We start from the raw sequence: 17,321 nt of genomic DNA on the forward strand, positions 1-17,321 counted from the left end.
GGCTGAAGGACAGGTGAAGTTTCATGGTCCAAAAGTGGCTATAAACCCCAATTATTCGACATCCAAATCCAGAAAAAGAGTTATCTCAGCCTTAAGGAGTTTCAAATCTTCTTTTCTCCACAACAAGCACCATGTGAGGTATGGTACAGTTTGGATATGTAGCAGTGTAGCAACACGATGCTGAAGAAGAAGAAGAAGAAGAGTTGGTTCTTATATGCCGCTTTTCCCTACCCAAAGGAGGCTCAAAGCGGCTTACAGTCGCCTTCCCATTCCTCTCCCCACAACAGGCACCCTATGCGGTGGGTGAGGCTGAGAGAACCCTGATTTCACTGCTCAGTCAGAACAGCTTTATCTGTGCTGTGACGAGCCCAAGGTCACCCAGCTGGCTACATTTGGGGAAGTGCAGAATCGAACCTGGCATGCCAGATTAGAAGTCTGCAATCTTAACCACTACATACATACATACATACATACATACATACATACATACATACATACATACATACATACATACATACACAGAGAGAGAGAGAGAGAGGAGGGAAGAGACCTAACTAACTGTTCTAACTGTTGTTGGCAGTCATTCTTCTGTTCAACTACTGTTCTGGAAGCAAGCAAGGAGGAAGTGGGCACAAAGGAGCAGGAAATCTCCCACTGAGCCACTGAGAACACTGGAGAAGAAAAACTGGAAATCACCAGGAAATAGGTAGGGAAAGACTCCTGACGGCAGCAGAGGAAAGGATCCCGAGTAATGGGTTTAAAGTATGTGTAGAACGATATCTGTTAGATAGCAGGAAAAAAATTGTTTCATAGAGTAGTTCAGCAGTGGAATCAGCTGCCTTAGGAGGTGGTGAGCTCCCCCTCACTGGCAGTCTTCAAGCAGCAGCTGGACAGAGACTTATCCTGGATGCTTCAGGCTAATCCTGCACTGAGCAGGGGGTTGGACTAGATGGCCTGTATGACCCCTTCCAACTCTATGATTTTAACTATGCTAAATACAGATCTCCTTTGACACCCCCTGCAGGACACACTTTATATTTTGCTCAGTCATACACACTGTAGATCTTGAATAGTCTGATAGTGAGGTAGGTGCAGAGAATTGTGCATGGCCCAAGGTCACCCAACTTGTGTCATATAGAGGAGTGGGAGGAATCACATCCAGTTCTCCAGATTAGAGTGCCCCAGTCTTAACCACTATGCTCCAAGCGCTATAACCATTAGTCTGCACTGACTCCATCCTTTAAAATGGTAGACCAGCTGGGGCAAAGGCATTTGATGTACCCACAGCAAACACAATGCACAAACGATCCCCCCCCCCAGCACTTCTGGCCTTAGTTTGAGTCAGAGGTTTAGACAGCTACAGGATACAAGAAGAGGAAGAATGTGTAGTAGATAGATAGTGATTTTCCTCTGCCATCCTGTGTAATCACAGTTAGCCCACCCACCTCAGTGCCAGGTCAGGGATTTGTAAAATAAGCATCTCAGACCAGAGACTCAAAGTGAGGCCTGCAGTTTCTCTCTTTGGATGAGTGAGGAAATTGCAAGCTTTCAGATCCCTCAGAGCTCTTGGTCAGTCAGGTCAGCAGAGCTAGGGTAGCGTTCCCCGCCTTCTGCGTTCCCCGCCTTCTGCTTTGAGTGCCTCCTTATCTAAGGAAAAGCAGATTTCAACCTGAGAAGAAGAAGAGTTGGTTCTTATGTGCCGCTTTCCCTACCCGAAGGAGGCTCAAAGCGGCTTACAGTCGCCTTCCCTTTCCTCCCCCCACAACGGACACCCTGTGAGGTGGGTGAGGCTGAGAGAGCCCTGATATCACTGCCCGGTCAGAACAGTTTTATCAGTGCCATGGCGAGCCCAAGGTCACCCAGCTGGCTGCATGTGGTGGAGTGCAGAATTGAACCTGGCATGCCAGATTAGAAGTCCGCACTCCTAACCACTACACCAAACTGGCTCTTGAAAGAAGGTTCGTGGTCATGGCACCAAAATATTGATCTCTCTCCCTCAGGAAATTCATCTGCTCTTTATTTATATTTGTTAACTGCCACTCCCAGATTATTGTCTTCCACCAGAGACAAAAGATTTTGGGTTTTGTTTGTTATTCCTGCTCTGACTCTTCTCAGCCCACCTCCTTGTCTGTGCATTCCTCTCTGTGTGAGTATACATTTAAACTTTTAAGTGCTTTCATGTTAATGTTGAGAGGCAGCACAGATACAAACAAACAAACAAACATGTCTACCCTTTTTAGCAGCTTTTAGGGCTTAAGTATGACATTATCCTGATGTCCTTCCTGGGTCCATCATGAGAACGTAATAAGAGCCCTGCTGGATCAGACCAATGGTCCATGTAGTCCAGTATCCTGTCTCACACAGTGGCCTGCCAGTTCCTGTGGAGGGCCAACGATAGGGTGTCATTCCCCTAATGTTGCCTCCTGGCTCTGGGATGCAGAGGTTGGCTGCCCCTTTATGTGGAGGTTCCTTTTCCAAGAAGAAGAGCTGATTCCTATATGCCGCTTTTCTCCACCAGAAGGAGCCTCAAAGCGGCTTACAATCACCTTCCCTTTCCTCTCCGCACAACAGACACCCTGTGGGGGAGGTGAGCCTGAGGGAGCCCTGATATTCCTGCTTGGTCAGAACAGCTTTATCAGTGCCGTGGCGAACCCAAGGTCACCCAGCTGGCTGCATGTGGGGGAGTGCAGAATAGAAACCGGCTTGCCAGATTAGAAGTCCACACTCCTAGCCACTACACCAAACTAGCTTTTAGTGGCCATGGCCAGTAGCCACTGATAAACAAATCCTCCATGAGTCTGTCTAATCCCCTTCTAAAGCCATCTATGCCTCTAGCAGCAAATTTCACACTTTAATCACTCTTTGTGTACAGAAGCATTTCCCCTTTGTCCATCCTGAATCTACTGCCCATTTGTTTCATTGGATGTTCTCAAATTCTAGCAATTGGGGAGAGGGACAAACATTCTCTCTTTCTACTCTCTCTTTTCCTTGCACATTTTCATGTCAACCTCCCCCCCCCAGCCCTCTCAACTGGAAATGTCCCAGAACCTTCAGCCTTTCCTCATCTTGGTCATCCTCTCTGTACTTTTTCCAGCTCACCATTTATTTAAGTCACAAGGACTGAAGCTCGGGTGGACTGTATACTACAGATTAAGAAGAATACTATAAATTTAAGAGCAAATAAATTTTTGGTTTCTCTTTCCTTCTTCTCTTGCTCTGCAATACCTTGTTCCAGATAAGGCAAACAGGACACAGTATTCCAGATGTGTCCATTCTATAAATCTATACAGGGATACGATGATAGTGACCCCTTTAAATAATCCCTTTCATAATCTTAGCAAATGATGCTGCACATTAACATTTTCACTTGAGTGCTCTACCATGAATCTACCAGATTTTTTTCTTTCTGGAAATGTCTACCGGTTTAGATCCCATCCTTCTAAAGTCGGAATTATTTACCCCAGTCTGCATTCCTTTATACCGAACCTTATTCACTATGTTGTTTTACCCCTCATCCAAGCTGGAGAGATCCTCTTTAAATTCTTCACAATTCACTTTGGTTTTTCACCATCCTGATTAATGTGGAGTTAGCGACTTCCCTGCTTTCCCTCGATTCCTTCCTTATGAACTAATTAACCAGCCCCAAACCAATACTTGTGGCAACCCTATTCCTTAATTTCCCTACCTTCTGGGAACTGTACATTGTTTAACCCAGGGGTAGTCAAACTGTGGCCCTTCAGATGTCCATGGACTACAATTCCCAGAAGCCCCTGCCAGCGAATGCTGGCAGGGGCTTCTGGGAATTGTAGTCCATGGACATCTGGAGGGCCGCAGCTTGACTACCCCTGGTTTAACCAGTTCCAGATTCACAACGGCACCTGTCCTCATATTCCATGATGGCCAAGTTTACTCAGGAACCTTTGATGAGGGACTTTGTCAGACGTTTTTTGGAAATCCAAGTATATAATATCTGTGGCCTAATGCACACACAAGAATTGCAAAGGGTTGATGGAACAACATATTTGTTGGTTGGTTGTTTCCATTTATTTCCAAATGTATAGCCCGCCACTCCCAGATCGGCTGGCTTGTGGCAGGTAACAGGATAAAAATCCTCACAATAAAACCCCATAAAATATTATAAAAATTATCCCTCCTAGGCAGTGAAAAGCCGACCTTTCCCCCCATTGCTCAGTCATTACCCACTATCCCCCACTTCAGGGGACAGGTGTAGGGGCAGGCTGAATGTTATTGCCAGTTCAGGCGAGCCCTAAATCAAATAACCCTGGCCTCACCTGAAGATCTGGCAGAAGAGCTCTGCCTTACAGGCCCATTTACAGAAGGCCATACTTCTTCCTCACTAGGATGTGTTCCTGTGTAGGCTGAATGATGCTACCTGTAACAAATTTCCCACTGATTTACCCAGAATGTCCGGTAATTTCCTGGATTGCCTCTAAACGTCAGTCTTTTAAACAAAACCAGGATTACATTTGCTGCTTTCCAGTCCTCCAATAGGGAGGTTGATATTCATGACAAATTGCATGTTTTTGTCATGAGATCATTTTTGTATCTAAGGTCCTTACGAATGCTCATATGTATATGATCCAGATCTGCAGACTGCCTGCAGACTAGGTTTGAATTTGCCCAGTAGTCCTAGAACTGCATTTCTCATCACATCAATTTGATTCAATTCTTCAGACCACCTTTCTGAAAACAATGACTTGAGTTACTGCTTCACATAATCTGCAGGGAAAACCAGCGCAAAGGTTTCATTCAGGTTATCTGCAATTTCCCTGCCTTACTTTAGCAACCCTGCTATTCTTTTATCACCTAAGGGCCGTACAACTTCTCTGGGAGGTTTCCTTCTTCTGATATGTCCAAAGAAATTTTATGTTGTTATCTTAGTTTTTAGCATCATATTTGTATTCTTTTCCCACTCACTTTGTTGTCAGATTATATTTGTTTTTCCTGAATCATTGTGTGTTTATGTGCCGTTCTCCTAAGCATCTCATGATCCTTCCTGTTCATTGAATTATAGGATCACAGAGTTGGAAAGGGCGATAAAGGCCATCTAGTCCAACCCTCTGCTCAATGCAGGATCAGCCTAAAGCATCCAGGATAAGTATCTGTCCAGCTACTGCCAGTGAGGGGGAGCTCACCACCTCTATAGGCAGCCGATTCCATTGCTGAACTACTCTGTGTATTCATCTTGATTAAGCAATCCTCCTTAACTCTTACAGCTTCCTTATTTTTGTTTGCTAACCAAGAACACTTGTACCCTCTTAGAATCAAAGAATCATCGAGTTGGAAGGGGCCATACAGGCCATCTAGTCCAACCCCCTGCTCAACGCAGGATCAGCCCAAAGCATCCTAAAGCATCCAAGAAAAGTATGTATCCAACCTTTGCTTGAAGACTGCCAGTGAGGGGGAGCTCACCACCTCCTTAGGCAGCCTATTCCACTGCTGAACTACTCTGACTGTGAAATTTTTTTTCGTGATATCTAGCCTATATTGTTGTGCTTGTAGTTTAAACCCATTACTGCGTGTCCTCTCCTCTGCAGCCAACAGAGACAGCATCCTGCCCTCCTCCAAGTGACAACCTTTCAAATACTTAAAGAGGGCTGTCATGTCCCCTCTCAACCTCCTTTTCTCCAGGCTGAACATTCCCAAGTCCCTCAACCTATCTTCGTAGGGCTTGGTCCCTTGGCCCCAGATTATCCTCGTCGCTCTTCTCTGTACCCTTTCAATTTTATTTACGTCCTTCTTGAAGTGAGGCCTCCAGAACTGCACACAGTACTCCAGGTGTGATCTGACCAGTGCCATATACAATGGGACTATGACAACAGGGGCATCACATTTTGATGTGATGCTCCTGTTGATACAGCCCAAAATGGCATTTGCCTTTTTTACCGCTGCATCTGACGTTCCAGATCCTGGAACGTCAGATCCATGAATCAAGGCAAGCTGGACGTGGTTAAACAAGAAATGAGAAGACTGAACATCGACATTTTAGGAATCAGTGAACTAAAATGGACAGGAATGGGTGAATTTAATTCAGATGACCATCAGGTATACTACTGTGGACAAGAATCTCGTAGAAGAAATGGAGTAGCATTCATAATCAATAAGAGAGTAGGAAAAGCAGTCTTGGGATACAATCCCCAAAGTGACAGAATGATCTCAGTTCGAATCCAAGGCAAACCATTCAACATCACAGTGATCCAGGTCTACGCCCCAACCACTGCTGCTGAAGAGGATGAAGTTGATCAGTTCTATGAAGCCCTACAACACCTTCTAGAAGCAACGCCCAAAAATGATGTGCTTATCATCATGGGGGATTGGAATGCTAAAGTAGGAAGCCAAAAGATAACCGGGATAACAGGCAAGTTTGGCCTTGGAGTACAAAATGAAGCAGGGCACAGGCTGGTAGAATTTTGTCAAGAGAATACAATGGTCATAGCAAACACTCTTTTCCAGCAACCCAAGAGACGACTCTACACATGGACATCACCAGACGGTCAACACAGAAATCAGATTGACTATGTACTCTGCAGCCAAAGATGGAAAAGTTCTATCCAGTCAATAAAAACAAGACCAGGAGCTGATTGTGGTTCAGATCATGAGCTTCTTGTTGCAAAATTTAGGCTTAAATTGAAGAAAGTAGGGAAAAGCACTAGACCACTCAGGTATGAACTAAATCATATCCCTGACGAATACACAGTGGAGGTGACAAATAGATTTAAGGAATTAGATCTGATAGACAGAGTGCCTGAAGAACTATGGACGGAGGTTCGCAACATTGTACAAGAGGTAGCAACTAAAACCATCCCAAAGAAAAAGAAATGCAAGAAATCAAAATGGCTGTCTGAGGAAGCTTTACAAATAGCTAAGGAGAGAAGGGAAGTGAAAGGCAAGGGAGAAAGAGAAAGATACACCCAATTGAATGCAGAATTCCAGAGAAAAGCTAGAAGAGATAAGAATGCCTTCTTAAATGAACAGTGCAAACAAATAGAAGAAAACAATAGAATGGGGAGGACCAGAGATCTTTTCAAGAAAATTGGAGATATGAAGAGAACGTTTCATGCAAAGATGGGTATGATAAGGGACCAAAATGGTAGGGACCTCACAGAAGCAGAAGAGATCAAACAAAGGTGGCAAAATTATACAGAAGAACTATACAAGAGCGAGCTTAACATCCCTGATGACCACAGTGGGGTAGTTACTGACCTGGAGCCAGACATCCTGGAATGTGAAGTCAAATGGGCCTTAGGAAGTCTGAGCAACAATAAAGCTAGTGGTAGTGACAGCATTCCAGTTGAACTATTCAAAATCTTAAAGGACGATGCAGTAAAAGTGCTACACTCAATATGCCAGCAAATTTGGAAAACTCAACAATGGCCACAGGATTGGAAAAGGTCAGTTTACATTCCAATCCCAAAGAAGGGCAATGCCAAAGAATGTTCAAACTACCGCACCATCGCACTAATTTCTCATGCTAGCAAAGTTATGCTCAAAATCCTACAAGCTAGGCTCCAGCAATATGTGGACCGAGAACTTCCAGAAGTACAGGCAGGATTTCGAAGAGGCAGAGGAACTAGAGATCAAATTGCCAACATACGCTGGATCATGGAGAAAGCTAGGGAGTACCAGAAGAACGTCTACTTCTGCTTCATTGACTATGCTAAAGCCTTTGATTGTGTGGAGCACAACAAATTGTGGCAAGTTCTTAAAGAGATGGGAATACCAGAGCATCTTATTTGTCTCTTGAGAAATTTATATGCAGGTCAAGAAGCAACAGTGAGAACTGAACATGGAATCACTGACTGGTTCAAAATTGAGAAAGGAGTTCGGCAAGGCTGTATACTGTCGCCTTGCCTATTTAACTTGTATGCAGAGCACATCATGAGAAATGCGGGATTAGAGGAGTCACAAATTGGGATCAAGATTGCAGGGAGAAATATCAACAACCTCAGATATGCAGATGATACCACTCTAATGGCAGAAAGTGAAGAGGAACTAAAGAGCCTGTTGATGCGGGTGAAGGAGGAGAGTGCCAAAGTTGGCTTGAAACTCAACATCAAGAAAACAAAGATCATGGCATCCGGCCCTCTCAATTCCTGGCAAATAGAAGGGGAAGAAATTGAGATAGTGACAGATTTTATTTTCCTGGGCTCCAAGATCACTGCAGATGGGGACTGCAGCAAAGAAATTAAAAGACGCTTGCTCCTGGGGAGGAAAGCTATGGCAAATCTAGACAGCATCCTAAAAAGCAGAGACATCACCCTGCCAACAAAAGTGCGTTTAGTCAAGGCTATGGTCTTCCCAGTTGCAATGTATGGCTGCGAAAGTTGGACCATAAGGAAGGCCGAGCGTCAAAGAATTGAGGCTTTTGAACTCTGGTGCTGGAGAAGACTCTTGCGAGTCCCTTGGACTGCAAGGCGAACAAACCAGTCAGTCCTAGAGGAGATCAGCCCTGACTGCTCTTTAGAAGGCCAGATCCTGAAGATGAAACTCAAATATTTTGGCCACCTCATGAGAAGGAAGGACTCCCTGGAGAAGAGCCTAATGCTGGGAGAGATCGAGGGCAAAAGAAGAAGGGGACGACAGAGAATGAGGTGGATGGATGGAGTTACTGAAGCAGTAGGTGCAAACTTAAATGGACTCCGGGGAATGGTAGACGACAGGAAGGCCTGGAGGATCATTGTCCATGGGGTCGCGATGGGTCGGACACGACTTCGCACATAACAACAACCGCTGCATCACACTGCCTGCTCATGTTTAGCTTACAATCCACAAGTGCCCCAAGGTCTCGTTCACACACAGTGTTACCTAGAAGCGTATCCCCCATGCAGTAGGCATGCTTTTCATTTTTCTGACCCAGATGCAGAACTTTACACTTATCTTTATTAAATTGCATCTTGTTCTCATTTGCCCATTTTTCCATTGTGTTCAGATCTCGTTGAACTCTGTCTATATCTTCCGGAGTATTTGCCAGTCCTCCCAATTTGGTGTCATCTGCAAATTTGATGAGTAGTCCCTCCACCCCATCTACATCATTAATAAATATGTTAAAAAGTACCGGACCAAGCCCTGAGCCTTGTGGTACCCCGCTACTCCCCTCCCTCCAGTCTGATGAAACACCATTGACAACAACTCTTTGAGTGCGATTCTCTAATCAATTCCCTATCCACCTAACTAACTGAAAATCCAGATTGCAGTCCTTCAGTTTATCCATCAGAACATCATGGGGAACCTTATCAAAAGCTTTATTAAAATCCAAGTAAACGACATCAACCGAATTTCCACGATCCAACAAACCTGTCACTTGGTCAAAAAAGGAAACCAGGTTAGTCTGACAGGACTTGTTGGAGACAAATCCATGCTGACTTCCTTGGATCACCAAATTGTCCTCCAGATGTTTGCAGATCTTTCCCTTTAATATCTGCTCCATTATCTTTCCCACAACAGAGGTAGTTTCCCGGGTCATCCTTCCTCCCTTTTTTGAAGATCGGAATAACGTTTGCTGTCTTCCAGTCCTCTGGGACATCTCCAGTCCTTAAAGGGGTCCCGAAGATGATGGACCAGGGTTGTGCAAGTTCTCTGGAAAGTTCTTTGAGCACTCTCAGGTGCATTTAAGTGCATAGTAACCTGTAGGTACTCTTCTTTAGAGCTCTGTCCTTCCCTCCATTTCATGAACATTTCCCTTTTCTTTCTTAGTTCCTTTTGAAGTTCTCTGTTCATCCAAATAGGCTTCTTAGAGCTCCTGCAGTTTTCGTCTTTCTGGGATAGTCATGGATTGAGCATGCAATAGCTCGTTTGAGTAGCGCCCACCCTTCACATGCTCCCTTCCCTTCCAGCATTCTCATCTATGGTATGACACTCATCATGTCTCTGAGTTTATTAAAGTTTGCCCTACGAAAATCCAACATCCGCGTCTGGCTACAAGCTTCCTTGCCCCCCCATCACGAAAGGAATTCTATGAGGACATGGTCACTTTCCCCTAGGGTCCCCACCTCCTTCACCCCATCCACCAACTCTTGCCTGTTGGTCAGTATTAAGTCCAGTATGGCTGAACCTCTTGTGGGTTCATCTACCATTTGATAAATGAAATTGTCAGCCAGGCAGGTCAGAAAGTTGCATGACTGAGGACACTTCGCAGAGTTTGTTTCCCAGCACACATCTGGGAAATTGAAGTCGCCTATGATTACAAGGTCCTGCCACTTGGATATTTTCCCAAGCTGCTCACAAAGTGCAGCATCCACATCCTCTCATTGGTCAGGCGGTCAGTAGCTTCGCGGCTCCTGATTGGCCCTTCAGAGTTTTTATCACGGACTCAGCCCGCCCTCTCTCCTCCTCTTTAGCCCTTAGCACTTTATTTATACCGCTCCCATGAGCGGTTTACAGATAAGAGTATCCTGCTGTAGCAGACAGTGGTCCATCTAGTTCAGCATCCTGTTCTCCTTAGTGTCCAACCAATCATCCTGGAGGGCCACTCCCTGCCCCCCTTGCCTCCTAACACTGTTAACTGGAGATTCGCTGACATTCTATCTATTCCATGAATCTGTCTTTCCCCTTGTAGAGTCATCTATGCTTGTGGCCTTCATCTATTGGACATGAATCCCACAATTTGAATACTCATTGCTCAAAGATGACTCAAGTAGCGCTTTACAGCAATAGAGGAAACTCTACTTCCAGGCAAATCTCATTTGTATGGTAAGTTTCACATATAACCAGTAAATCAAAGCTTTGAGGACGAAAAAGAGCACACAAAGACAATTTTCTCTTAAGGTCTTTGCTCCAATTTATTTTTTTCTTCTGAAGACTACAACAGGGAGGAAGAAAGTCACACATGGCCAAACTGACCAATCTTGAGCTGAATATCAAGGCCAGAGGGTATCTTTTGGTTCATGCATCGACAGGCAGGGAAGCACTGTTTCACCTAGAATAGTTTATAGTTGGCATTCAAATTTCCTTTTGAAGGCCTACAAAATCAGAGGAATGTAGAGTTTGCCAATTACAATTACCTTCTTGTCCCATAATCTCTGCTGCAGCATTTATGCAGAGCACTGCTGAAGATGATGGCTCAGGGATATGCCCACTCAAAACAGCATGGCAGCCATGCCACGAGTGATGCCACTGAAGTTGCCAATGACAGTTTACAACGCCTTGTTAAAAAAGAAAAGCAACTTGCCAATTCCATTGAATCAATACACTCTATAAATGAACCTGACATTGAGGAAGTGAAACGCCAGAATGCATTTGTTATTTGGATAGGTATTTAGCAGAATTACTGTAGGCTTACACACCAGCAGAACTGAACGCATCTCCATGAACAAACAAGACCCACTTCCTCATTTTTCTGCTTAACACTTGATTGTTGGATCCCCTCCAGGCCACTTGGTTTTTCTTAATCATTTGAAAACCACCCACATCCCAAAATGTTGGAATGGATTTTCGGGAAGAATGCCAGCGCAAACAAGTCAAGGTCTTGTTGTGGTGTAAATCCAGGGTCGACTAGAGTCTTCACACATTGCCATGTTGTAGATTGGGGGAATCCTTATTTTATTCGGTGGGGAATATGGGTAATTTACATTCAAGGGCCCTTGACCAGCTGTATAACCAGACTGGAAGCACACACTGGCTATCTCCAGGCTTTGTACGAAGTAGAGTGGCCACAAAGCACTGAAGCAGGGGAATCCACCTGTCATTTGAATAAAAGGACATTATTCCTCAAATATGGCTACAGTGTGAAAGCCAGGATCTGCGTCTCTCACATTTATAAAACGTTATCCTAAACAGTACAGTTAACGCCATTATACTCATAAATCAGGTTTTGCTTTTCCGAAGACAAAGGGAAAATGTGTGAAAGGTACACGAGAAGGTCAAATGCTTCATACAGAGGGAGTGATCGAGGGCAGTTCAGTAAGTTTCTTGAGATTAACATATGCTGGAACTTCAGGTGTTTGAAACAGCACTGGCTGCAAAATAGAAAACAACCTCCCCCCCCCCCATTCCATTATACCCCAACCTATGACTGGAAACAGCTACAACTGGGGATGCTAAAACCAGCCCTGGAGAAAAATGAGCCAAATGCTCCCTGCAGGGTCTCTTCTTCCAATATTTCTCCTAGCTGCCAGTAGCCCTTTCCCATTAAGGTAAATGGCCATTCCATTCCTGGATATTAGGGGAGCAGGGATTATTAAAGGAAGGTTACTTAGGCAAGTTGGGAAACTGCATTTACAGAAATGGTTCTGAGTAAAACAGGATGCTGCTTCTAGCCCCTTGATCACGTCCCTGATACTGCTTTTCCTCTGGTTACAATACCAGACCAGCAATCACAATGGTGAGAAGATGCAACAGATCCATTAAAAACCATCCAATCACTATTCCGGACAGTTCATCAAAAGAGTGTTGCATGAATCAGGATACAGTTTGATACTCAGCTAACATGTTGGCACAACCAAAGAGAATCAAACTAGTGTCAAAAGTCTCAAGACCCTGTATCAACTGGAGCGTTTCTTCTTTTTCTTTCTCCTGCTGTCTCGTTCCACATCCTCAGCTGTATCTCTACCAAGCTTTTTGTGCTTTTTCTTGGTCTTTTTCTTTGGTTTTGGTACTTCAGAGTCACTGTTTTCCACACTGGATGTTCCAGTGAAACACGAACCACTCTCCTGGAGGCCCTGCTGGGATTGGCTGGAGGTAGGACTGCCCCCCAGGCCCAGGTGCTTAGATTTCTTCTTCTTTTTCGGAACCTCTGTGTTTGGCTCACCCACTTCTTCACTTGAATCAAGCATCCTGTGACATTTCAGCTTTGGTTCTTCATGGCTCCCCTCGTTCTCAGGCACACCGTGCTTGCGGCTCTTCTTCTTCTTCGATGGGAATCCCAAATGCTCCTTCTCTTCTGCCACTGCTGGAGGTGGGCCAGGGGACATTGTGTCCCCCCCATTCTGGGCTTTCTTCAGTTTGGCCATGCGCTTAGCGAAATACTCCTGCACAGTAAGTGTGCTAGTCGTAGTGTTGCTGGTGTCAACTTGTTCAGGTGGGTCATTTCCCTCCTTCGGGTCCTCCCCTGGAGAGTCAGCATCAGCACCCTCAGCCTGTGATACAAGAGGGAAAGATGGCTGGTTAGAAATCAGGAGTTAACTCATCATAAAACATTTCTGACAGATTTCTGCAGAGGGTTCCTGTTCTGTCTCTTGACACGACAGGCCTTTCTGCCAGCTCAGTATGGTGGCTTTGTAGGGACTCACTCCAAATCATCTGGAGAACCGGGTTTGATTCCCCACTCCTACTCCAGCTGAAGCCTGCTGGGTGACCTTGGGCCGGCTGCAGTCTCTCAGAACTCTCTCAGTGCCACCTGCCTCACAAGACCCCTGCTGTGGAGAGGGGAGGGGGACCACCTTGAGACTCCTTAAGGTGAAGGAAAGGGGGGGGGGGTATAAAAACCTACTCTTCTTCACCAGCAGGTATGCCATAAGATCTTCTGGTGTAATCTCTAACAGAGGAAAATATCCCAGGGAGACACTAATTAAGGAGCTGGAGTTTTGTCTCTCTGCTGCATTGATACTGTGTTAATCCAGATTAAAAGCGAACAAATATGCGCATTCTGACTATATTACGGGGTACACGCCAGTTGGTACATCAGATACGTCTCATTTTGTAAAATGCAAAGAACTTTTCAGCCACAGTGGCTAGATGGAGGACCATTTTTTATTACTGGTTACAGTAGAGGGAAGAGCCTCTTGTTGTGCAGAGTGGTAAGGCAGCAGACATGCAGTCTGAAGCTCTGCCCATGAGGCTGGGAGTTCAATTCCAGCAGCCGGCTCAAGGTCGACTCAGCCTTCCATCCTTCCGAGGTCGGTAAAATGAGTACCCAGCTTGCTGGGGGGTAAACGGTAATGACTGGGCAAACCACCCCATATTGAGTCTGCCATGAAAATGCTAGAGGGCATCACCCCAAGGGTCAGACATGACTCAGTGCTTGCACAGGGGATACCTTTACCTTTACCTTACAGTGGAGGGAAGGGGAGGACTGAACTCTTCTCTCTCCGGGCTATTTCCCCCATTCAAAGCCCTTTCTCCAACAGGCTACTTGAAGCCTCTCTGAGAGGAAGATACTCTCAGATTCCTAACCCCCAAGATCCTTAATCATTAAATATAGGGTTATCACCTGATTTTTTACACACAGTTTTAAATTTATGAAGTCTGCATAAGTTGACACATAAACAGAAGCTGTTTGGAAGAGAGAAAAATATGTCCTGGGTTGTTAGATGATTCAACAGACATGCCCTCTGGTATAAGGGAGAATCTCTTGCAAGATGGTGCCTGCTACCTGCAGATTTTTCCATGTATCTACTGAAAAGAATTGTTTTCAATTTCAAAATGCTTTTAAAGAAAATCAGGTTTACTGACTTAAAAATCCGAATGAATGAACTAAGGTACAGCCTTGGTTCAAGAGCATTTATTTATATATCAGATTACTACCTTGCCCTTCCTGCACAGAGAAGAAGGTTGTTCAGATGGGAGTTGCTCCATTTAAGCTGCACCATCTTGAGAACAACAGGGGCTTATCTCACAAGAGTTTTATGTGCCAAAATGCAACAAGATGGTACAGGACCTAGTCTGTTATAAGCAAAATATGAACAGCAGGAAGTAAAAACATGCACAAACAGTAATCCTTTGAGGATTGGGGTAGCCAAATTTCAATTGCCCACTCTGCCACGGAAGCTTCCAGGGTGACCTTGGGTCAGCCGCAAAGTCTCAGCCTAAGCTACCTCACAGGGCTGTTGTGAGAATAAACCGGAGGAGAGGAGAACAATATAAACTACAGTAAGTCCTCCCTGGGGAGAAAAGTGAGATATAAATGGACTAAATAAGCAAAACAGTAGAACCCAAGTCTGGAAATCTGCATGATATGTGATTAGCAAACTCCAGGCAACTGCAGAACGTTTCCCTGCACCAAAATGACAAAACAAAATCAGTCCAGTGGCACCTTTAAAACCAACAAAGATTTATTCAAGTACTTTTGCTTATATATTCCCTCAGTTCATAGTCTGAGGAAGAGAGCTTGCACTCGAAAGCTCGCGCCTTGAATAAATCTTTGTTGGTCTTAAAGGTGCCACTGGACTCTGATTTTGTTTTGTTTTGTTGTGCTGCTTCAGACCAACAAAGGGGCTTCTTCCCACTTACACCAAACTGGTTTGACTTCAAAGGGTGGTGGGCTTTTAATGTGTAACCTGCCCCACCTTTTTAGGAGTAAGAATTGTCTGCTTTCAGGAGCCCACCCACTGTGCTTCTGCATGAACTGCCATGCTGAGCGAGTCTCCTGACTGAATGGAGGCCAGCTCAGAACAGAGACTCATGCAATCTTCCCTGGAGGTGGGAGAAATGTTGCTGTGTCTCTCCTTTGAGGGAAACTGCATGCTTGCAACACATCTGATGCAGAGGCAGGGCTGAACTGCCCACTCCCAGGGCTGGCTGATTACCAATGGAGGCAGAGCTACAGGAATGAATCACACAGAGATGCTGAAGGCAGCCTCATTGAGCTGGAGCTTAGAGCTGAAAGGAGCTTCTAATCAAGTCGGCATGATTAAATTAGGTCCCTGTGCCAGTGAGGGAGAATATATGTGGGTTGGCATGATCAGCACTGCAAGGAGAAGGCAGCTTCCTGGCAAGAAAGCAGAGGAGAGGATCGAATCTAACAGGACCCAAGGAACTTCCCACTCGGGGGCTTCTTGGGGCACCTGAAAGTCTCTGGGTCTGCTCTGCTTGGGAAGGCCATTTCTTTTTCAAAATGAGAGATTTGCTCTGCTGAGTGTTCCCGAGTCCTGTCCCCTGCCTCCCCTCCCCTCCCCGTCTGAAATGGTCGCTTCTTACGATGTGCACAATTTGCAACGGCTGATGAGCTAAGCAGGCCAGAAGCCCCTTATTAGGTGAGAACTGGGGTGGGGGGAGGGTGCCATGTAGGAAGGGGGATGCAACACAAGTTATTCTGAGAGCCACTGTTAGATTTCCATCCAGGGCCTTGTTGTTGTATCACCCAGGAAAAACATCTCGATGCCAGGATGCTCTTTTCAGCATTCTCAACTAATTCCACCTTGTGGCGCAGATTCTTCTCTCTCTGCCCCACGGCTTCTAGGAGCCCCCCTCCCTCCCTCTGTGCAAATTGGCTGCCTGGGCTATCCTGATGGGCAGCCCCTGTTTGGGACATCTGCTGCAGAAGTCATGTGCTCAGGAGGGCAGGGCAGGAAAGTGTACACACTCGAGGTCTAATTCTGTACCTTGTTTTCCATAAAACTCTTCACGCTACATGCAGTTTAGAAAGTATCCTATCCACCTTCGCCATCCCCTACTCACGGGTCTCTCTGCACGCCCAATTCCACTATGATTTCCCCAACTCTCTCTCTCTCTCTTTGCACCCCGTTTGTCAATCCCCCCCCCCCTTTCTTCCTTCTCTCTGCCCCTCATCCCTTCTCCTCCTGACCGAGACAGAAAGCAGCAGCACAGATCAGGCCACCAGGTTTTCACTCCCAGGGCAATCTGTAGCAGTGAACTACGCCAGGGGTAGTCAACCTGTGATCCTCCAGATGTCCATGGACTACAATCCCCATGAGCCCCTGCCAGCAAATTCTGGCAGGGGCTCATGGGAATTGTAGTCCATGGACATCTGAAGGACCACAGGTTGACTACCCCTGAACTAGGCTACTGCTGGCAGGTAAAATGTGACTTGATCACTGCAAGAGACTGAAAAAAGGAAAACTGGTGCCAAAGCCATTACCTGCCTCTGAATCGGAAGAACAATGGGGGCATTCTCCCGTTCCCGTTTTGGATGAGCAGGGGAGGGGTCGTAGATGATTCCACAAAAAACTGAGGAAGTGCCACTAATAATAGGTATTTTGATACCCCCCCCCCCGAACAGAGGTGTATATTTTCTAGAAATTTTGAAGCTGGGAGGGAGGGTTAAATCGAAGATTTGGGAGAAATTGAAACATATGAAATACAGTCTTATGCCATTAAAGTGACTGAATTAAGAACATGAATTGGCCCCTGTTTGTGGCAACTGCTGCTGAAGTAATTTGCTCATCCCCCCACCCGAAGGGCAGGGCAGGCAAGTGAACACAATAGTGGTCTAATTTTGTACCTTGTTTTCCATCGTTCTAGAACGTATTCGGAAAGAGCCGAACCTTGTCTGAAGAAGCATTTCAGTCTTTCAAGAAAAGAGGCCTTCGCATCTCTATTTGTAAAGGGCAGAGAGGGCCCTGTGCATACTCGGCATGGGTACAAATCAGCAAGGGAGAGAGCAGGATTGATGGGGACAGCAGGAT

The 17,321-nt window shown here is 45.5% G+C and overlaps 1 protein-coding gene across 2 annotated transcripts in view; it reads right to left on the reverse strand.

The window, feature by feature from the left end:
* Window positions 1–10,773: 10,773 nt before the first annotated feature.
* The window catches only part of PINX1 (PIN2 (TERF1) interacting telomerase inhibitor 1), a 59,243-nt gene continuing 52,695 nt past the window's right edge, over window positions 10,774–17,321 (reverse strand). For both annotated transcript variants that reach the window (XM_077332256.1, XM_077332263.1), the window contains exon 7: window positions 10,774–13,094. In XM_077332256.1, coding sequence (XP_077188371.1) covers window positions 12,501–13,094 — 594 coding nt within the window. In that variant the 3' untranslated portion in view covers window positions 10,774–12,500. The remainder of the gene's footprint in view (window positions 13,095–17,321) is intronic.

The sequence above is a fragment of the Paroedura picta genome, chromosome 1 (assembly GCF_049243985.1).
Source record: "Paroedura picta isolate Pp20150507F chromosome 1, Ppicta_v3.0, whole genome shotgun sequence".
Taxonomy (NCBI): domain Eukaryota; kingdom Metazoa; phylum Chordata; class Lepidosauria; order Squamata; family Gekkonidae; genus Paroedura; species Paroedura picta.